Source organism: Natator depressus, chromosome 2, assembly GCF_965152275.1.
Source record: "Natator depressus isolate rNatDep1 chromosome 2, rNatDep2.hap1, whole genome shotgun sequence".
Taxonomy (NCBI): Eukaryota; Metazoa; Chordata; order Testudines; family Cheloniidae; genus Natator; species Natator depressus.
In genome coordinates this window covers 219226543-219250001 of record NC_134235.1, presented here as the reverse complement: position 1 = coordinate 219250001, position 23459 = coordinate 219226543, and the positions used below count along the sequence as shown (strand labels likewise).

At 39.8% G+C, this 23459-nt stretch overlaps 1 protein-coding gene across 1 annotated transcript; it reads right to left on the bottom strand.

Annotated features, from left to right (window-relative positions):
• Positions 1–4043: 4043 nt before the first annotated feature.
• On the bottom strand, positions 4044–22011 carry LRRD1 (leucine rich repeats and death domain containing 1). Its single transcript, XM_074943381.1, has 5 exons — positions 19473–22011; positions 17578–17776; positions 8967–9128; positions 4470–4590; positions 4044–4224 (listed from the first exon to the last, which is right to left on the bottom strand). Exons 1-5 carry the CDS (start codon positions 21762–21764, stop codon positions 4044–4046), a joined length of 2955 nt encoding a protein of 984 aa, XP_074799482.1. The 5' UTR covers positions 21765–22011.
• Positions 22012–23459: the final 1448 nt, after the last annotated feature.

The window sequence follows — 23459 nt, the reverse complement described above, 5'->3', positions numbered from 1 at the left end:
TTGTTTAATCTCAACAGTAAGAATCAAAACATAATGAAAAAAGGCTTTTTAATGCAACAGTCTACATCAGTGATACTCAGACCTCAGTCGTTCAGAAGCCAAATTAGCGATCAGTGTTACCCAAAAGAGCCACAGTAGTGTGAATTTATTGTTTCATTTACTATAGTACTATATATTCAACAGCTCTTCATGAGCAAGGAAACGTGATCATAGTAAAAGCATCCTGACTGGTTAATAATTAAATCACACAGTGTTTTAATATGTGCAGCAAAGAGCTGCAGGAGACACATTAAAAAGCCACTTGTGGCTCGCAAGTCTCAGTATGACTGGTCTACATAGAATCATAGAAGATTAGGGTTGGGAGAGACCTCAGGAGGTCATCTAGTCCAACCCCCTGCTCAAAGCAGGACCAACCCCAACTAAATCATCCCAGCCAGGTATTTGTCAAGCCGGGCCTTAGGTTGGATATTAGGAAAAACTTTTTCACTAGGAGGGTGGTGAAACACTGGAATGCGTTACCTAGGGAGGTGGTGGAATCTCCTTCCTTAGATATTTTTAAGGTCAGGCTTGACAAAACCCTGGCTGGGATGATTTAGTTGGGGATTGGTCCTGCTTTGAGCAGGGGGTTACACTAGATGACCTCCTGAGGTCCCTTCCAACTCTGATATTCTATGATTCTATGAACCTCTAAGGATGGAGATTCCAGCACCTCCCTAAGTAACCCATTCCAGTGCTTCACCACCCTCCTAGTGAAATAGTGTTTCCTAATGTTAGGGGGCTTATTCCTTCACCCACTCACTTCCCTGGTCCTTCTCGCATGAACAGAGAGCAACAATACCCGAAGTCCAAAGGTGCAAACAATTCGATGTTTATTGGGGTGAACTTCCAGCAAGAATGATTCCAGTTTCCTTCCTTAGTGTCCCCCTTCCCAGCTCTGACACCACAGAGCCTTACCTGTGTCCCTGTTCCCATTCCCGCCCTTAGCAAAACATGATTCCAATTTCCCCACCCCCATTCCCTGTTCCCATTCCCCCCCTTACTTCCTGACTGACTGCAGACTATATAGTAAAACTTGAGTTCTGCTTAGCTATACCTTAATCAATCATTTTCCTGAAATTTAACTAACCAATCCTAACATATTGTAACATGATTATTTAACAAATTATATCCCACCACCTTAATTAGTTTACACCCAGCAAAATTAATTATACAGCAGACAGAAACAATCACAGAACCAGACAGAGATTATACAAACAAACAATAGGGAAACGTTTCAGAGTAGCAGCCGTGTTAGTCTGTATTTGCAAAAAGAAAAGGAGTACTTGTGGCACCTTAGAGACTAACCAATTTATTTGAGCATAAGCTTTCGTGAGCTACAGTGAGCTATAGCTCACGAAAGCTTATGCTCAAATAAATTGGTTAGTCTCTAAGGTGCCACAAGTACTCCTTTTCTTTTTAATAGGGAAATGGGGACTACAGTGATAGAACAAACACAAAAATGAGGATTTCACATCCCAGCTATTGGTAAGTGAGTTCTTGCCAGACAGAATGCTATCAAACTAAGTTTCCTTTTACATTTTCTAGGCACTTCCTTTTCTCTGGAGGTGATAGGCTTTATCAGGACAGGATTGTATTACTAACAGCCCAATAGCACCTTATTTCATTTAGACTAGTTTGGAATGTGAGGATCTGACCGTTTGCTTCCCAGCTTATGGCTGCCCCTGCTGCTTAGCCAAAGGCCTTAGCCTAAGAATAGGGCCTCAGACTGTCACAGTAAGAGAAGGCCCTTACACTGGCAGAGAGTGATTTTGATTCTCTCTTTTGTACCTCTATAACTAGCTAAGTAATAAGAATACACCTAAATTCTTAGAGTATAGGCCTTTACAGACAGGCCTGCATCTGATGAAGTGAGCTGTAGCTCACGAAAGCTTATGCTCAAATAAATTGCAAAAAGAAAAGGAGTACTTGTGGCACCTTAGAGACTAACCAATTTATTTGAGCATGAATTGGTTAGTCTCTAAGGTGCCACAAGTACTCCTTTTCTTTTTGCGAATACAGACTAACACGGCTGTTACTCTGAAACCTGTCAAATAAATTGGTTAGTCTCTAAGGTGCCACAAGTACTCCTTTTCTTTTTGCGAATACAGACTAACACGGCTGTTACTCTGAAACCCATCTAAAATCTGGGGCTTTTCCATTTAGAAGGAGTGGTGGGGGCCCAGAGAAACAAAAGATTCCCGCCTTGTGCCAAAGCTATATAAGGGGGTGAAACAAAACAAAGGAGGTTCCAGTCATGAGAAATCCCCTAGCTACCACCTGAGCTGGAACAAGGACTGTACCAGGGGTATGGATTGGGCCCAGACTAGGAAGGAGTCCAGTCTGGGAACCACCTCCCAGGGATTTGTCTGAATGGTGTGGTGGACGATGCTAGTCTGGCCTGGGAGAGCGGTAAAGGTTGTATGAAAGGCACTTCCCAGGGAGAGGGAAGAAGTGGGAGGAGGTACACTTGCTCCAAAAGGCACTGTTTGGAGACGGTTCTACCATCAGGCACCACCAAGCGGTGCCATACCCATAAATGGGAATATGCAGAGCTACTCAAAGAACTGCCAATAATCATACGTAAAAATGTATTTCTGTACTGAAATTAATAAAATAAGGGACAGTTGTGCAGGGCTTAGTATGGGGGTTAATTAGCATTGTTTGTTCTGAAAATTCCAAGTGCTCCATGGCCTATGTGCCATATTGTTCCTTAGTGTGTGCCCTGCATACACAGAACTATGCCACCTATGCGGTTCCTGCCTAGAAGTATGAGCAGCACACGGTATCATCAAGCAATATGTGCACACACAGGAAGCCACTAGTGGTATTCAGGTGACACTGTCTACCAAAGACTATTTCAGTGACTGCATCTACTTCTTCGTGGTTATGCTGCTTCAAGCAAAATCTGAGAACAGTTTTCAAAACTTTTGGTGCACAGTTTCTCATGGTGCAACGGAAACAGTGTGTCTGCTTGTACAGCAGGATACATGATAGTGGATGTAAGCAAATAAAGTGATTTGTTTATGTCATCTGCCAAGATGGATGCCTTTGGGTATGTCTACACAGCAAAGAAAAACCCCGCGGTTGGCCAGTGCCAACTGACTCAGGCTCGTGGGGCTTGGACTGTGGAGCTATTTGATTGCTGTGTAGGCTTCTGGCCTCAGACTGGAGCCCAGGATCTAGGATCCTTTGGAGTGGGACGGGTCTACAGCCCAGATTCCAGCCTGAGCTGAGTACACAGCAATGAAACAGCCCTGCAGCCCGAGCCCTGCGAGTCAGCCAGTACGGGCCGGCTCCAGGTTTTTCTTTGCTGTGTAGACATACCCTATGAGTGTTTTTAACAGTATGTAGATCAGTTTTTTCATCACTTCCCCAGGGCCTCCTCTGCCATATCTCCCAATCTTATATTGAGGCTTCTGTATAATTCTTGGTTCCCATACCTGTGTGTGGGTATGCCACTTCCAGGCAAAACCGGTCTTTTTGGCTCCCCTCCCACACACATTAACAGACTTTAAACAAGTGGTAAAAGTATATAACCACATACTCCTTCTAAAGTTTGTCCTAAGTAACCTATTAAAATGGCGAACAAAGAATTTGAAAAGTATATAATTATTGAAAATTTTAAATGTGGTAGATATCCCAATAATAAAGAAGTCAGCTTGATTCAGCAGTTTTAGATTAAAAAAAATCATTTTCTTGATTTTGCATCTTACATGTACTGTAAGCAGATAATGTATTTTTAGCTTATTAAAAATGCTTCTTTCCCCTCCAGAAATTAAGAAAAAAAGGCATTGAAGGTTTGAGTGTTTGTGGGGGGAGTTTTTGGACTCAAGACATTTTGAAAAGACATACAGAATTACAAACCAATCTCTAATAAGAAACTAACCATCCAGTCTCTCAATTTATGGTACATTCAGAATGATGATATTTTCAGAAACAGATAATTATATCACAAGCTTTCATCTTGTTCAAAAATAAAAATGATTTTTTTATGCATCAGCTATTTAGAATTTTAGTGACTGTGTATAGAGTTTTAAAGCTTTTACTTTGTTGGTCAGGTAATGCATGCCTGTCATTGTTAGTACTCTGATCAACTGATCTATCATTTCAGCAGGAGTTAGAGCTTGGTTTTCACTTTTCCAGCTCTCCAGTGCCTGGAGTATTTTCTCTTCCAATGCAAGAGACCTAAACAGAAAAAATAAAAACGCTAATGAGAAGATGTTTGAGAAAGTCAAAGGCTTAAATAGATGACTCTCAAAATGTACTATATTATACTGCATATGCTATGTACAATATTTTGATAGCATATGTGTATAACATATTTGATAATATCACTATCACAGTTGTTTATTACATGACATAAAAACAGTAACAGAAACTAAATTACACTAAGCATAAGACTATTTTGTAAGTTGTTATTTTTAACTAACCTGTTATTTTCAAGAGATTTAATTTCAGCATTATTAAATTGCAGTTTCTGGCAGAAAAATTCAAAATTTTCAAAGGAAACGTTCCCAGAAATTATCTTTAATATCTTCTGAAAAATTTTCCCTGAATATAAACATATTACAAGTGTTATGCTTTATCAAATTAAACTGATATAATTTATCTAACATTCACCATTTGTACAACTATTAATCTTTTTTCAGTTGTGAATGCCGCTTATCTGCTACAAGACTCTGGTTATTGCAAAGACATGCGGCAGTGAGAGGGACTGAAAACTGGCAGGTTCTCAGTCTGGCACAGACAGACAGTATTGTGACTATAGCAGAGAGCTGACAGCTGGCAGGGGGAGGAAAGGGAAAATACACACACAGCACTCAGATCAGGGTGGGGAGCTGAGATGTGTCTGACACAGCATATGACCAGAGACTCACAGCACTAGGACATGGAGTCAAGAATACTGAGTCTTGGTGCATTCCACAGGCACAGAACATTGCAGCTGGGTAGGCTCAAGGTATGGCACAGGCACACAGTACTGAAATATGGGGAGTTGAGAATAAACAGGCGGGGTGCATATTACTGGTACACTGGTGAAACTGTATAACAAAACACAGCAGTGAGATGAATAGATAAGTTCATGCATTTCAATTGTTTCAGGCTGTATTTATGGTCATGAGGCTTTCTCACTGAGTTCGGAAAAAGCCACGGGTATGAATGAAGCAGTACACACATCTTTTATGTACTAATTCAAAGTGCTCTGAAATCCGTATGTATAATCAGATTAGCCTGAAAGTAGGTATGCCACTTCAGGGTGCATGGTAGTCTGAACTGCAAATTTTGGGTCATTTGGTTAAGGGATTCCCAAGATACAGCCTCAGCAAAATGACTTGTTTTAAAAATGATGGCTCAGTACATGTAAAAAAATACAGTACATGCACAAGGATGAGGAATGCAGAATAGGCAGATTTGGTACAGGCAGAGACCAACAATGCTGAGACCAGGGTAAGTATCTTATCTTCTCTACGGGGAGAGTGACGCTGCTGCAGTCGATGCAGCAGGTATCAATTTAGCGGGTCTAGTGAAGACCCACTAAATCAATAGCAGAGCGCACTCCGGTCAACTCTAGTACTCCACCTCTCCAAGAAGAGTAAGGTAAATCGACTGGAGAGCGTCTCTCATCAATGCTGTGCAATGAAGACACTGGAGTAAGTCGACCTAAACTAAGTCAACTCCAGCTATGTTATTCACATAGCTGGAGTGGCGTAACTTAGGTCGACTTACCTCAGTAATGAAGACAAGCCCAAGAATAGCCATGCTTCATGCATAGCACAGAAAATGCAGGATTGACACCAACCAGGAAGGAGAACACTCCATTGAGATGAACTGGGCAGTTTATACCTCTGTAAGCCCCCTGTAGTACCCAGGTGTGAGCCTAAGGCTTTTGCAGATCCTCTTTCTCCCTACTTAGGAGAAAGAGCTTTGGAACTCCCTATCACCTGCTCCTGGGGACAAAGAGTGCATCCCGTGTGGGCTATGGACCTTAAGGATGCCTCTAAAGTTCTGGTTATTTCTCACCCATCCTTCTTGGTGATGTCTCCAGTTGATAGATACATTTCTTAAAATTGGAGCTGGCCAAAAAATGGAAATCCCTTCCCACTTCTGGGAGGAGGAAGAGAGGCTCTCTGCCTGTTGGGCTGCTGAAGATGGGAGGGAGGCAGCCCTCTGGGTAAATTTTGTCAACTTCACTGGCAGAAAGTGAAATTGACAAGAACCTTCTAGAATTTCCTGACAGATAATTTAATTTTTTTTTTTTTGGTTGGTCAGAAAATCATTCTGAGGACAGATTTTTGACCAGCTCTATTCAAAACCCATTGGTTACGAGCTTCCCACCTCCCCATCTCCTCTCCAGTTCCACAGGGAGCATGTAGGGGCCAGAAGGAGTGGAGAGCTGGAAGCTGAGGGGCAGTGAGGTATGCCCAGGAAGCCCCTCAGCAGCCCCTCAATACTACCAATTTATCAAAAAGCAATGGAACCCACTATCAAAAACTTTGTTAAAGAGGAGGTAAGGCTACCTACATTTGCCTAGTACCCTTCCACAGTGTGGAAATTAGCAGCCAGAAACCTGTGAGATCCAGGAAATACATTCAACCAAATAAAACCCATACATTAGAAAATCAGGAAATGCAGAGTTAAGATTATGATTCCTACACCACAAAATCTTAACACTGCCCCCTTTGATCACCACCATATAGGGTCACTCAGGCAGAACCATCTCATGCCACTCTCTAAGATATTTGCCAGTTAACTGAGTAAGGTGAAGAAGAGAATTGTTGGGAAAACTCTAAAGAAGTTTTAAGTACTTAAACTCCTCTGATCCCTGCCCCACGGTTTCCATATAGGGAGATCACATTGCCATACCCTTCACTTAGTCTTTTTATCCAGGATGATATCTGTAAACCTGCCACTCCTGCTCCCTGGACCAATGGTGTTGCCCAGAGCACAGTAAGGGCCTGTGGGAGAGTATGAACAGGTGTGTGGATTTGGAGTTGTAGGGGAGCAGAGAAAATGGCAGGTAGTGTTAGGGAAGGGTGAGGTACTATTTCATTCCTAGTCCCTATTGTTATCTCCAGAGGGTCAGAGTTAGTGGGGGAGAGGGGCATAGTGATGCTAACTCTGCATTTCCTGGTTTTCTATGTTTTTGTTTCAGTGTATTGCCTGGATCCAGGTTTCTGGTTTTGGCTGTCAACTTCTACTTAGGAAGGATACTGGGCACAGCTAAGCAGACTTAACTTCCCTTTAACCATGTTTTTGTTACAGAGTATTAAGAATAACTGTATGCAAGACTGCTTAAAAACCTTATAAACTTGATACATGTCATGGGGAGCTGGCCCATTACCCAGAGCCTTTACAGACTTCTGTAAAGGAGAATGAGCCAACCCAGACTAGACATAGTTAGTTACCTAAGTGGCTGCTTGGCAGCTAATTACCTAATAAGCCTGAAAGGGATTACCTGGGCTCAGCTGGGGTGGATGCTGGTTCATAGACAGGATGGTCCAGATCAATAAAGATGCTTAAGGACCTAAAGTTCAGAGTGAGGGAGCTCCTGCATCAGAATATCCCATAGATCAGTGGTTAGAGCACCTAGTGTGAGGTAGGATTTGAACAGGGGTCTCCTTTCTCCCCATCTGACATTTAACCTGGGTCTCCTATATCACAGGTGAGTGCTCTAACCACTGAGCTAAAAGTTATCAGTTAGGCATCATCACTATCTTCTCCTCTTCCAGCCATTTTGTGTGCAGCGAGGCAGGAACTTAACTCATTCCCCCAAGAAATGCCTTAGGCACTTCAACTGCCTGACTCCAGGCAGCTGTTTCCCATTCATGGATCACGAAGCAGAGATAGACATCTCCATGCAGTCTGGAATTAGGCGCCTGTTTCCAAGAGGTGAGGGAGGGTTTAGGATACACCCTTCATCAGCAGCTCCTACTGGCTAGCTTAGGCATCTCCCTGCATAGCATGCTGGCTCTTGCAGATCCCGTTCCAAGGCAATCCAGATGTCTAACTCAGGCTTTGTGGATTGAAGTTTTGTTCCTGTGACTTTTAGGGGCCTAAAAGTTAGGCGTTGCAATGCTGAGCATTGCAGCACCTAAGTCCCTTTGTGGATCTGGGCCAAAGAGCCTAGAATGTGTGCTCCTAGGGACACGGAACTTGTGGGAGAGCTCACCAGAAAAGGCAGACTACAAGGTGTGTTCCTAGAGAGAGGGGATTCCTAAGGAAAGAGCTAAAGTTTGTTGGCCTCCAGGAATGCCTGGTCTCAGTGAATGGGTCTCTCAAACAGTGGCAGGAAGCACATCCCATCAAGAATTACGTGCTGCCTTGGAGAATAGGTGCAGTTGACACATCTCTGTGGACTCCTGGCTCCAAGGAAGGATTCTTCTCAGGTAGCAGTAAGAGGCCTGATTCCAGGGAAGGTACTTGAGCCAAGAGAACCCCGATGGTTAAGGGCCTGTATGGAGAGAAGTGGATTCCAGTGGGAGCAGATAAACTAAGACTGACTCTCTCTCCCATCTCAGATGATGGAGTGAAGGGTTGTTTGTATTCTTTTGGGGCCTTAGTTAATAAACTAGACTCCTCAGAAGCCTCATTCAACATATTGATGGTGAATTAGGGGAAACCGAGGCATGGAGTGCCTAAAGTTATATGCTTGGCCATAAGGGGGTGCAATCCAGGAGACACACCATCTGACATTAACATTATTTGATCCCTACAAAATTAGGTAGACTGTAGATTATAATTAAATGCTGTTACCATTAACCATAAGCATTAGGATGGGGAGGCAAGGGAAAACATGACAAATACGAAACCTGACTTCTTAAATTAGCAAAACACTGGATTTCTAATACCTGCTACAGTAGGCTGTCTTTAACATTTAAACAGCATGTTTTCCAGGATACTGCATTATAATATACTTGTTCTTAACATACCATCTCTTTCATCAGCACTCTCCAGGTAGCGTACAATGGTATATAGTTGTTTTCCTTTACAGACTTCCTGTGGAGGTCTGATCAGAGGATTTCCATCAAAATTTATATCCTTCAGTGACTGAAGATGTTGGAGACCACTTGGCAAACATATTAACTGATTTCCTGACAAAATACGAATAGTTAATTATATTTGTATTATATTGATCTAAAGAATTTCAGTACATGAGTAACCAATCAATGAAATTCCTTTAAAATTATTTGTTGATTCTGATAAGTTCAGTCGTGCACAGAGTCCCTGCCTCAAGATGTTTGCAATATAGGGAATCTTTCCATTGACTTTAATAGGCTTTGGATCAAGTTCATAGTGTAGGTATAAATTAGAAAGGTCCAGACACAAATAATAGATCAGGTGCTTGTAAAAGTTTGAAATAGAGTTGGAATCTTACAGAAGTCATTATTAGCACTTATGGAGTAAGTGTGTCTTCAGGAGACACTGAAGGAAGAGATGGAGATCAATTAGTAGAGGCACAAAAAAAGGAGACTGTTCCAATGGAAGAAGAGGAGTGAAGACAAGAATGAATAAGACAAAGGAACCAGGAGGAGAGAGAAAGAGATAGGAGGCTTGGAAAATGAGGAATAGAGGGGAACAATAATGAAAGCAGAAAAGCAAATAGGAGAGAAGTTGAGCAGGGCCTTCAGGGTGAGAAGAAACTTGAATTCAGTGCAGAAGGGAATGCCAGTGAAGAGACTTGAAGAGAAGAGTAACATGATCAGAGTAATGAAAGAGAGAAATTCTGAATTAGTTACTCCTGAGTTACACTGGTGTAAGTAAAAGGAAAATGATTTACATAATGCTAATCAAGGAACATTTCAATAACTTCCAAATCAGGACTTCTAAGCAGCCCAGCTGACTGTAAAGCACAGTGGATGAGCAGGAAGAGATGCACAACCTTCACTCAATTGGGACAGTGGGGGAAGAGAACTTCAAAGCAAACTGCCACATTCCTTTACAATCCCAACTACAGCACATTGCAGGTGGCTGAGATGTTTTGAGGTTTTATGTTCAACAGAAAAATAAATTGGGAGTAGGTTTTCCCTCAAGCATATAAAAGTAAACATATTTAAAAACATATTCTATACCCTTTCAGAATCACTGAAATAAAATATTCCAGAAGTGGTAGAGCACTAGAGTTTGGCTTCAGTAGAACTTAACTCTCAGTTGGACTGTCATTTAATTTTAAGACAAAATGTCTATTTATATATGCTCTACACTAAAGAAAATTTCAGATTAAATTTTCCTTAAAGAAAACAATTACCAATTCATAAATTTTGAATAATCTATTGTTGTTATAAAGCACTGAACTATGAAACAAAATAAAATAAATAAAAATGTAATTATAAATATACATGGATCCTGAAGCCTCTGGAGTCCTCTCTTTGCTGCACTTGATGGTGGAGTTTCCTCAAGAAATGTCTCCGTCTAGACTCTAGCTATAGAGTACATTGCCAAAGTGAGCAACTCTAACCCAGAAGAACTAATAGTCCAGTGTAATAATAAAGATCGAATTAAGGTATCAAAACTGTAAGTTGCACATAAAAGCAAAATAATATAGGGTATCTGGCTGAATATCCTTAAATACTTTTATAATTATCAGATATTTAATTAACACTATTTGTTAGAATATTTAGTTTGATTTATACAAAGCTACCATATGTTACTTTGGTAGCTTTTATAAAAATTAACCATAACAGCAAAATAAAATAATTTTGTCTATTATATAACAAGCTATTTCTACAACTTTTTATAAATATATTTGCAAACCATAGTAATAATCATCAGAATCACCCCATATTTAATCACACTACGTCATTCAGCCCAACCCCACACCAAGCACCCCAGAAAAAAACTGAGTTTCACAGCATATCCTGACAGGTTTCAGAGTAACAGCCGTGTTAGTCTGTATTCGCAAAAAGAAAAGGAATACTTGTGGCACCTTAGAGACTAACCAATTTATTTGAGCATGAGCTTTCGTGAGCTACAGCTCACTTCATCGGATGCATACCGTGTGGTTTTTGGAGGGGGGTGAGGGGGTGAGAGAACCTGGATTCCTGCAGGAAATGGCCCACCTTGATTATCATACACATTGTGAAGAGAGTGCTCACTTTGGATGGGCTATTACCAGCAAGAGAGTGAGTTTGTCTGTGGGGGGGCGGAGGGTGAGAAAACCTGGATTTGTGCTGGAAATGGCCCATCTTGATGATCACTTTAGCTAAGCTATTACCAGCAGGAGAGTGGGGTGGTAGGAGGTATTGTTTCATGGTGTCTGTGTATATAATAATGTATTCTGCAATTTCCACAGTATGCATCCGATGAAGTGAGCTGTAGCTCACGAAAGCTCATGCTCAAATAAATTGGTTAGTCTCTAAGGTGCCACAAGTATTCCTTTTCTTTTTACAGCATATCCTGCAGGCTAAGAAATCAAATGGTGGAAGCCAGGACGGAATCCTCAAAGCAACTGAGGCACCTATGTGGACTCTGTGTACAGCACCACTATGTGATCCACAAAACTTCTCCGTGGCTGCCACCAAACCTTGTAGGTGTCTAAACTCACTCAGTACCTACCTTTCTGCTGTAAAAGTTCCCTGCGTGCCTAATTTTGGACCTTGGAGCACATGCACCGCTCCCTCCCCCTGGGGCATGCAGATGCCTATCTCTCACCTAAACCCTTGAGTGATTCACAAACTGGGGAAAGATAGGCATTTGGCCACTTCAGTTGCATGAGGTGCCCAATCTGGTAGTAGAGTTGCCAACTTTCTAATCACACAAAACCAAACACCCCTGCCCCGGCCCTTCTCTGAGGCCCTGCCTATGCCCTGCCCCTTTTCCAAGACCCCACCCCCCGCTTGTTCCATCCTCCCCTCCCTCCATCACTCGCTCTTCCCCACCATCGCTCAGTGGGCTGGGGAATGGGGTTGGGATGCGGGAGGGAGTATGGGCTCTGGGCTGGGGATGCAGTCTCTGGGGGTGGGGCCCGGGATGAGGGGCTTGGAGTGCAAGAGAGCTCTGGGCTGGGGTTGGGGTGGATGCGGGGGGGTGAGGGCTCCATCTGGGGATGAGGGGTTTGGGGTGCAGGAGGGAGCTCCGGGCTGGGCAAGGGGGTTGGGGTGCAGGGGGGTGAGGGCTCTGGCTGGGGGTGGGGCCAGAGACAAGGGGTTTGGGGCGCAGGAGTGGGTGATGCCCATCTTAAAAATTTTAGCCCAGAATTAGGGGGTGTTTTAACAACTGGACTAGAGTCATTCTCTCTCCCTCTTTCTCTCTGTCCCAATGACTGTTCTACTGTGGATAAATACTTAAAGAGTCATTGGATTAGAGAGAGCAAGTGAGACAGACACTCTGTAATTCAGTGGTCAGACTACCCTCCTGAGAGGTGGGAGACCCCTAGTTCCAGTCCCCCTGTTCCAATCACTCTTCTGTAATTTATCCACAGCAGAACCGTTTCAACGGGAGAGACTGAGTATGAGGGGGCATGCGAATGTTTAGCATATCTGGCACGTAAATACCTCGTTAAAAGGTATTTATGAGCTTATTTTTTTTAAACAATATGCACTTAAATGTGTGTTTTAACTGTTATCCTCAAAAGGAGAATAAAAATATATACAGACATGGTTTTAAACGTCATCTATGGCAGCTCACTGGTGCAACATTTATTCACAGAAAATCAATAGGAAAAAAAATGAAGCCAATACATAAATAAACTAATAATACTAACAACAACAACAACAACAAGTGCAAGCATCTGGAAAAAATACTGGTTAGATAATACTAATAGCTAACTAGTTTAAATCAGAGAATATACTGTACTGTATTTTAAAATTAGCCATTTGCACATGGCAAAGTAGATATTTGGAAGATTTGAAGACTCAGCCATAATACAAAAACCTCACATTGTGGTCAATCTGGAGCACGGGGCCTCAGTGCTAGAGAGCAAGTGAGGGTTTAATGAGCACATGTACTACAGGAAGCATTACCCAGACTCCTTGTGCTCTGTCCTCCATCCTTAGTGGCACCTGGAGGAGGCAGTGGGCAGGAAGGTGGATGGATGCTGGGTCTGTGCAGCTTCTGGGCCCCAGCCAGTTTGCAAACCTAAGTGTTGTCAGCCTTGTCCAGAGCATGTGCAGCTGCAGGAGGCAGCTGCACACTGGGAATGTGAACCAGGCAGGGAGGAGCAGGGGTGCCATTTCAGATTTGGGTGGGGGCAACTTTAACCGTAATTCCAGGGACTACTTAGACACCTGAAAACGTGAGTTTTTGCGCAGATAATAACTTAGAAATTAGTAGAGAAAAGCACTGTATTTAATTAGTATATAAAGAAAGAAAAATATATACAAACATCAATTAAAGCCATATTTTAAGTTTACATGTAAATTTAGAACAATCAGGAGATAATACAGCAAGATATTCCCAATCCCAAGCCTTGAGGTATAAGTTTTGGAGCCTTAACACAGCGATCAGAAACACAAGCCTGATACTATGTACATTATCTTTAGTAGAGATAAATAAATATAATAAAATCTGCTTACTTTCTCTAACATACACTCTGTGTTACTGCCATTATCTATTCTATTTCAGTCAATTGTTTTTCACTCCACTAAAACATATTTACTTAATTTTAACATACGTGATTAATATTTCTTTTATTAATAACATGATTTTATTTTTCTAATTAATTTGGCATTTATGTTTACCAATCACAATCATGTACGTGACTCAATAACATTTGACTCCATCATTTCTATTAGTATCTGACTTGGAACCACATTTAATTTCGTACACATTTTAAGTTATTTTATAGATATAATTAAAAATACAATTTAAAAATAAGTAGAGGTGTCAAGCAATTAAAAAAAATTAATCACGCAACTAAATAAAATTAATTGTGATTAATCATGCTGTTAAACAATAATACCATTTATTTAAATATTTTTGGATGTTTTCTACATTTTCAAATATACTGATTTCAATTACAACACAGAATACAAAGTGTACAGTACTCACTTTATATTTATTTTTATTACAAATATTTGCACAGTAAAAAACAAAAGAAATTGTATTTTTCAATTCACCTAATACAAGTACTGTAGTGCAATCTCTTTATTATGTAAGTTGAATTTACAAATATAGAATTATGTACAAAGTAACTGTATTCAAAAAATAAAACACCGTAAAACATTAGAGCCTACAAGTCCACTCAGTTCTACTTCAGTGAATTGCTCAAACAAACAAGTTTGGTTACAATTTGCAGGAGATAATGCTGCCCGCTTCTTGTTTACAATGTCACCTGAAAGTGAGAACAGGCGTTCACAGGGCACTGTTGTAGCCGGCATTGCAAGATATTTACATGCCAGATGCGCTAAAGATTCATATGTCCCTTCATGCTTCAACCACGATTCCAGAGGACATGTGTCCATGCTGATGACGGGTTCTGCTCGATAACGATCCAAAGCAGAGAAGACCGACCCATATTCATTTTCAGAATCTGATTCAGATGCTACCAGCAGAAGGTTGATTTTCTTTTTTGGTGGTTCACCTTCTGTAGTTTCTGCATCAGACTGTTGCTCTTTTAAGACTTCTGAAAGCATGCTCCACACCTCGTCCCTCTCAGATTTTGGATGGCACTTCAGATTCTTAAACCTTGGGTCAAGTGTGTAGTTATCCTTAGAAATCTCACGTTGGTATCTTCTTTGTGTTTTGTCAAATCTGCAGTGAAAGTGTTCTTAAAAAGGAACAACATGTGCTGAGTCATCATCCGAGACTGCTATAACGTGAAATATATGGCAGAATGCAGGTAAAACAGAGCAGGAGTTCAGTCACAAATTTAATTAACACATTATTTTTTTAACCAGCGTTAAAACCTTTTAACGTAAATACTTTGCAATGCCGGCTACAAAAGTGCCATGCAAATGCCTGTTCTCACTTTCTGGTGACATTGTAAATAAGAAGAATGCAGCATTATCTCCTGTAAATGTAAATAAAATTGTTTGTCTTAGCGATTGGCTGAACAAGAAGTAGAACTGAGTGGACTTGTAGGCTCTGAAGTTTTACATTGTTTTGTTTTTTGAGTGCAGTTATGTAACAAAAAAAATCTACATTTGTAAATTGCACTTTCAGGACAAAAAGTTTGCACTAAATTACTTGGATGAAGTGAACTGAAAAATACTATTTCTTATCATTTTTACAGTACAAATATTTGTAATAAAAATATTTGATTTCAATTACAACACAGAATACAATATATATGAAAATGTAGAAAAACATCCAAAATATTTAATAAATTTCAATTGGTATTTTATTGTTTAACAGTGCGATTAAAATTTTGATGAATCATGATTAATATTTTAATCACAATTAATTTTTTGTAGTTAATCGCGTGAGTTAACTGCGATTAATCGACAGCCCTACTTTATAAATTAAAAGGAACACCCATTCAGAAATCAAAGGTGTCTAGTACATGGCATAGGTGTAACTTATTCATGGGATTAAATTCTACTTACATTTGTGCAGCCAGTCTTCATTAGCTTTAGCTTCCCCATAGTCTTAATATGTACCACAAAGCACATTACAATAGCCTGGTCTTTAGGTGACAAACGTATGGAAAACTTTAGTGAAAGCCCACAACCAAAAGAGATGGTTACAGTCATCTCACCAGGTGCAAATGGAAAGAACTGATTTTGTCCACAGCTGTTAACTGAGTAACAAGGAGCAGCCTAGGTTCCACAGGTACCATATTGTGAAACGCTGTTATAAATAGCAGCACCAAAGTACTTCTTTTCTTTGCTTCCCCATAACCTATTGACAATTACTTCAATTTTGTCTGGAATTATCCTCATCCAATCTCATACAGAAACTGTTTGAGGCTCAGAAAAGATGGAGATGTAGAGCTGGGTATCATCAGTATTCTGAAACCAGTGTAGACCGTGTCTCCTGAATAACCCTAATAAAGACCTGAAATACAAGTTGTACAGGAGGGCTGACAGAGTAAATCCTGTTGTACTACACATGAGACCAACCTGGACGCAAATAAGCAATTTGCCCCAAACTACCCTCAGGGTCCTCTTTTTAAACAAACAAAGAAACAAAAAAAAGAGACACTTAAGAGTTAGTTTTGTCAACAACACCTCTTGGCAAATCGTATTAAAGGCAGCAGGTAGATCTAAAAGATTTAGGATGGACTCCTCTTCTACTATTAGGAGGAGACCACCAGCATCAGAGTTTCTGTCCCAGACCCAAGCTTAAAACTTGATTGACTGAAGACAAGGAAATCTGAGGACTCCAGTGACCACCATCATTGCCCCATTACCATCTCAGTCAATATTTCCATGAAGGGAAGACTGTGGGCAGGTCAATAGCTAGTGAGACTGTCACATCAAAAGGTGATTTCTTGAGATGAGACCCTAGTAGACCAAGTCCAATAGCACTTGCCCCCAAGGGAGATGCTGAGAATCTCTACCAACAACAGAACCAGTGCTTCCCAAACAACCAAGAATAGGTCCTATTCATAGACTTTAGCTCTGACAGTCCAAAGTGCTTCCAGAAACTTAGGCCTGAATCCACAAAGGGACTTCTTAGGCATTGTGACACTGAACTTTTAGTTGTCTAGAAAACCACGGGAACAGCACTGTGATTTATAAAGCCTGAGTTAGGCAGAGCAGGAACTTGAACTGGTGGTGTCCCATATCCCAAGCTGAATACCCTAACCACTGGGTTAAAGGGAAAGCCTCCTTTACACACACACCCCCAGTTGTTTTATGTAGATCTAGTGGCCTCTGAGAATACTTACTAGCTCAGGCCCTGCACATGACGTAGGCAGAGGATAGTCATGGATTGCCCTGGGGCTTAGATGAGAGATAGGTGTTCCAGATGCCTAGAATGGGGCAGTGATATGTATGCCCAGAGGCAAAAACATAGGCACCTAGGAAACTTGTATTGCAAAAGCCTATATGTTATTGAGGTTAAGTGGCAGCCAAGCAGCAGTCTGGTGGATCGCAGTGGTGCCTATAAACGGGACTTAAGCCCCTAAGGCTGAGGTCTAAGTGCCTTGTGGACACAGGCCTCAGTGAGCAAGAACTGTTGAATCTCAAGTAAATGTTTGTCCCCACAAGATGATATACTGTCATTGTAAAGGCGGATAGCTCAGTTTGGAACAAGTAATATTATCCACAAAATAACAGGAATTTCTCACACCAAACAAAAACCAACAATCAACTCTGTAACTGATTGGAAGTCACCTAGCATAACTATTAATACTTAATATCTGCCATCTCACATGTGTCTCATGCCTTTCATAGTATCACATTCATAGGATGGTAAAATCAGATCACGTGTGCAATTCCACAGAGTTAGGTCCCTGCAACAGACATGCAAGGAGATGCTAAACTTGAGAGAGGGACTATAGTATGAAGACACCAAAGATACTGCAGCATACGTGAAAAATGGGAAGTTGTATTTTCCTCTCTCCCTCAACATGTTCGCTTAACTAATTATTAATAGACTCCGCTGGCTCAATATTTTAATGCTCGCATTTCAGTAATGGATGGGGCACCTGATACGTACCACTCAGATTAAGTTGTTGTAGATCACTCAGTGATGTAAGAGATCTGGGAAGCTGATTAATGTAATTATTATTTGCAGTTAAGCTGACCAAGTGTTTCAGTTCCCCTATGCCTTCTGGAATTTCTTTTAATGCATTGTGAGATATATCCAGCTCTCTGAGGCAAGTCAGTTTAGACAGCTCCTCTGGAAGTTTAGTTAACTGGGAAATAGATAAAATAATTGCTACATTTACTCACTTATTTAGTAAATGACAATATTTTCTTGCATAAAAAGCTGAAAAAGTCATTTTTCCTACTTATAAAATGATATTCTGTAACTCAGTTCCACCAATAAAAACTCATAGTCTTCCATTCTGATGGATATTGATTTGTTTTCCCAATGAGAATTTTGGTGATAGGCTTAGAATCGGCAGAAGAATTTTGTCTAGATAAAATAGAATAGTATTTCTATCAATGCTGATAACAATTGTATTATGGGATAGTGTCAGCATTGTTGGAACTGTGGGAGGGGAATCTTTTGATTAATTATTTGATTAATAAATGTAACTGAAGTGATTTTGCCCTCTTCGAAGAAACTGAAGAACAATCACATTTTCTCTCCTTTGTTTTGCAGTCAGAATGAAAATAAATATTTATTCTCTTCTTTGCTTTTCCTTTTACAGCAGCGGGACAGTAAAAGGGAATGAGTTTTCTTTTTCTTTTTTCTCTGGCAGGAATAATTGTTCTCAGTAAAGTCCAGTGAATAGGATTACCATACAAATTGAAGATGGAACAGATCTGTTAGATCACTAAGTATAATCCCCTGCAAGTGAAGGATTTAGTACCCTTATAGAAGTCATATATGCATATATACAAAAGAAAGGTGAGCCCTGTAAGACACCAGATGGTGAAATGCCAATTCAGCAAGTTTTGGTGACAAGAGAGATTAAAAATAGCCAATATTCTTTTATGAGTGAGCTCCTGCAGTTTTTCGGCAAAGGATTGCGTTTCCTTACACTTTAAATTTATAAGTGCTGGGTTATGAGAAGGAAGGGCTTGCTTCAGAAACAATAACAGTGTTTGTTTCAATTTCCATTGGTGGTAGAGTGTCACAGTGCTAACTTCTCTCCATGACAACTACTCATGTGCTATTTTAGTCTGAAGAGAAGGTAGACAGATTTTTTAGTAGAGAATTTCTTAGTTCTGCTCCTTAGCACAAAAGAAACAAGCAGTCCAGAAAATTAGACTTCAGAAGTCTGAGGCAATTTTCTCTATTATAAGTAAAATATCCTGTGTAACTATCTGTGCTGAAATGAGTGAGACTGCAGTGATAAATATTGTGGTTGTCTAAATCCTGTTTCAACACACAGAATAGAAATTGTAAGGTTTTATTCCTTTCACACAGAAGATTCCTGGAAGTGGGATTATTTGCATAATTCTGATTGGTTATTTTGCTTATCAATCCTCATCAGAATAGGAGGCCCCTGAGTCCAAACTGCAGGTGCAACAGGAATAGAATATACTTAGATTATTGCTGATCAACCTGATTCAGTTTTTATCAAAATTGACAAACTGAGAGATTCCTGAATTACATAAATGTGAGGTCAGAATCAGACCTAATCTTTCTAATGAAATTTCATTGAAAGATCATCATATATATTTGCATTACTGAGAATATTTTAATCAATTCATAACCAAAATGTTACAAAAGACATTTTCAGTCAGTAGCCAATTCCATTTATGTTACATTTTAGCCCCTTTACAGACTGTTCCTGTTCTTTGCTAACTGTAGGTGCATTACAAAAACCCTTTCAGCCCCTTAGAAGAAATTCTACTATTAATAAATTTTCAGTACAGAAATTTGTATGACAACTAGGATTTTTTTTTTTTGGCCTAAAGAAAACAATGTCCTCTTACCTTCAATCCGTTTATTTGGCACAACTTGAGTTTCTCCAGTGATGAAAGATGACATATTTCAGATGGAAAAGATACTAACTGATTGTTTGACAAATTTAAATCTTTGATCACTTGCAGATTACAAATATCTGAGGGAATGCACTGTATTTGATTCTCTGAAAGATCAAGTGTCTGTAAACTATTTAAAGCACACAGTTCCCTGGGAAATGAGACAAATTTGTTGTGGTATAAAAGAAGTACCTGGAGATACTTCATATTAGATACCTCTTTTGGAATGCTATTTATTTCATTTTCACTTAAATCTAAATAAATTAGTTTTGTAAGTCTGCACAAGTGTTCAGAAAAAGATGACAGTTTGTTCCTACTTAATTCTAGGTGCTCCAAATTTTCAATAAAAGAAATTTCAGTTATTATTTCTGAAATATAGTTTCCACTGAGGTTTAAGATTTTAAGCGCAACCAGTGCACACAATCCAACTGGAAACTGAGGAAGTTTGTTATAGCTCAAGTCGACTTTAATTATCTGCATGCAATTTTTTATTTCAACAGGAATGCACGTTAATGCATTTCCAGAAGCTTCAATAATGGAGAGGTCTTTAATACGTGATATTTGTTCATCTAGGTTATCCATTTGATTTCTACTTATGCAAAGTTCCCTTAAATGTTTAAGTCTGTGCATCCTATTAGGAAGGTGTGTTAGCTGATTGCCACGAAGAATAAGACGTTCCAGCATTGTACAATTGCAAAGATTCTCTGAAATGTTTCTAAATAAATTGTTGGCAAGACTAAGAACTCTAAGTTCTTGCAAATTCTCAACTTTGTCTGAAAGAACGTCCAACTTGTTATCATCTAGCCTGAGTTTTTGTAGTTTTGCCAGTTGAAAAAGCTGCACAGGCAGAAATATAAGTTTATTGTGATTCACTGAAAGTACCTGTAATCTCCTGAGCTCTTTAATGTCCTTAGGTAAGCCCTGAATCAGGTTCCCCGAAATGCTGAGTTTGATTAGATTTGGAAGGTAGCAGAGGACCTTTGGGAATATTAAGATCTGATTGGAATCAAGGTTGAGTACATTCAAATTTTTCATGCTAACCATGTTTTCTGGCAGCGTTTTTAAATTATTTACAGCAAGATCTAAAATTTCCAAGGTTTCAAGGCCTTCCAAGGCAGCTGGAAATTCTTCAATGTTATTGTGACTGACAAAAAGTTGCTTAATATTTACAAGCTTTGATAACTCTTTAGGGAGACATGATAACTGGTTGTGACTGATGTTCAAAACTCTCAGTTTGTGAAGTAGGGAAATTTCAGGTGGCAATGCTATCAATCCATTTCCTTCAATGGACAGTATTTCCAGGTTTGTCAAATTACCTAGATTTTTATATAAAGTTTTGATTTCATTATTGTTTAAATGCAAATATTTTAAAGTTTGTATTTCAAAAACTACTTGAGGGATTTCCCTTAGTCCTTTAGCATTTAGTTTAACCATAAATTCCTCATGTTTTCCCGCATGCAATATATGTGTTGATACCTTTTCAGCTATTTCAGGATTCTCTTCTGATTGTAATTGATTTCTTTTAGCATCTCCTTCAACAGTTTCTTGAGGGATTTGGTTTAGTTCTTCAGCATTTAAATCAGTTGTGATTTCATCATCCCCTGTTTCCTGTAACACACTTGTTGATAATTTTTGAAACACTTCAAGATTTTCTAGTGAGCATAATGTGTCTTTTCCCACATCTCTTTCAGAGATCTTCTGAGAGAGTTCCATCAGCCCTTCAGCATTTAGATCAGCTGGGAATTCATCACTCTTTTTTTCAGGCAATACACTTGTTGAGAATACTTCATCTATTTCCAAGTTTTCCGCTGATTGTATTGTCTCTCTTTTGGAATCTGTTTCAAAAACTTCTTGGGGGAGTACCATCATTCCATCATCACGACAATCAGCTATGTTTTCATAGTCTTCTTTTTCATTTGACATACTTGTTGATAATCCTTCAATAATTTGAAAACTCTCAAATGATTGTAAGATGTCTTTACTGGCATCTGCTTCAGTAACTTCATGTGGAATTTCATTCAGTCCTTCAGTATTTAGGCCAATTCTGAGTTCATCCTTTTTTTCGAGAGACCTTGTTGATGATTTTCCAGCCATTTCAAGATTCTCTATTGATTGTAATGAGTCTTTCCTAGCATCACTTTCAGAAAATTCTTGAGGGCTTTTGTTCAGTCCTTCAGTATTTAGGCCAGCTGTGACTTCATCCTCATTCTTTTCCTTCCTGCTTGTTGATAAATTTTCAGACATTGTGGGATGAATGGATCATTGATTCCTTTCTTGTATCTCTTCAGAAACTGAAAAATTGTAAGTGTGGAAACCATATGAAGCAACATGTTGTTTAACATTAGGAGATTGAACTAATTATTGTAACAGAATTTTATAATAATTATGATTTTTTAATATAAATATGCACCCATCCATTTACTTGGGCTGTTTACTGAAAACCGGATTTGGCTTTATTTCTGATGTTCATTATTTCTTTAGTATAGTCCTTTGTCATCTAGATTTTCTTGACTAGAATAACAGAAAAATACAGCATCACAAACAACTCTACATTTGTTCTAGTGGGTTTCCACAATGTCACCAAATCCTGGGATTAAGTTGAGAGGGAATTGGGATTTTCCTTTGTTTTCATAAAATAATTAGAATAGTACATTCAGACTGACAAATAATATGAAAAGTAAAAAAGGGCAAGTTCTTTTAAAAAAAATAGGAGGCTAATTTCAGACTCCTAAATCCATATTTAAGCACTCAAGTGGCCTGATTTCAAAAATACTGTGCATCCAACAGGTCCTGTAAACTTAAGGTGTCTAAATATAAATTAAGCTGCTATTTTTGAAAATCTTGGCCAAAATGTTTACCATAAAAGCCCTAATCAGAATATCTTGATGTATGTTAGAAATGTCTCATGTACTATCCTTAACGTACATCTAGATGGATGCATATGGATACATCACATAAAGAGATCTTGAAATAACTGAGCTGGGGTTTACAAGATACTTAAGCTCTTAGACCCCAGACTTAGGCACTTCAGTGTGGAGTATAGATTCCTAAATCCCAGTTTTAGGCTCCACCGTGATTCACAAAACTCCCACTGAATGCTGTAGGCACTTAGACTCACTCAGTGTCTAACTTTTTAGGTTTCAGAGCAGTAGCCGTGTTAGTCTGTATCAGCAAAAAGAACGAGGAGTACTTGTGGCACCTTAGAGACTAACAAATTTATTTGAGCATAAGCTTTTGTGGGCTAAAACCCACTTCATCAGATGGCATGCATCCGATGAAGTGGGTTTTAGCCCACGAAAGCTTATGCTCAAATAAATTTGTTTTAAGGTGCCACAAGTAATCCTCATTCTTTTAACTTTTTAGGGTAAAAGGTTCCATAGGTGCCTATGGTTCTGCCTCTGAGGGTATGTCTATACTACCCACCGGATCAGCGGGCAGTGATTGATCCAACGGGGGTCGATTTATTGCGTCTAATCTAAACACGGTAAATCGACCCCCAAGCGCTCTCCCAGTACACCACCGCCGCGAGAGGCGCAGGCAGAGTTGACGGGGGAGCGGTAGCCGTCGACTCACCGCAGTGAAGACACTGCGGTGAATAGGTCTAAGTACGTTGACTTCAGCTACGTTATTCACGTAGCAGAAGTTGCATAATTTAGATCGATCCCCCCTCACCCCTCCGTGTAGTCCAGGCCTGAGTATGCATAATGCTGCCTCGCTATATGCATTCAGATGCCTATCTCCTGCCAGAGCCCTAGAGTGAGTCACAAACCTGGGGGGAACAAAGCATTCATTTCAGAAAGGGGGCTGGACACTGGCTCTCCCACTCAGCAGGCAGGTGCCCTAATCACCAGGCTACAGAATCATTCTCACTCTCATCTCATAGTATGAGTATTTATTCACAGTGGAAAAGCTTCAGCAGAAGAGACTAAGGGAGCCCTG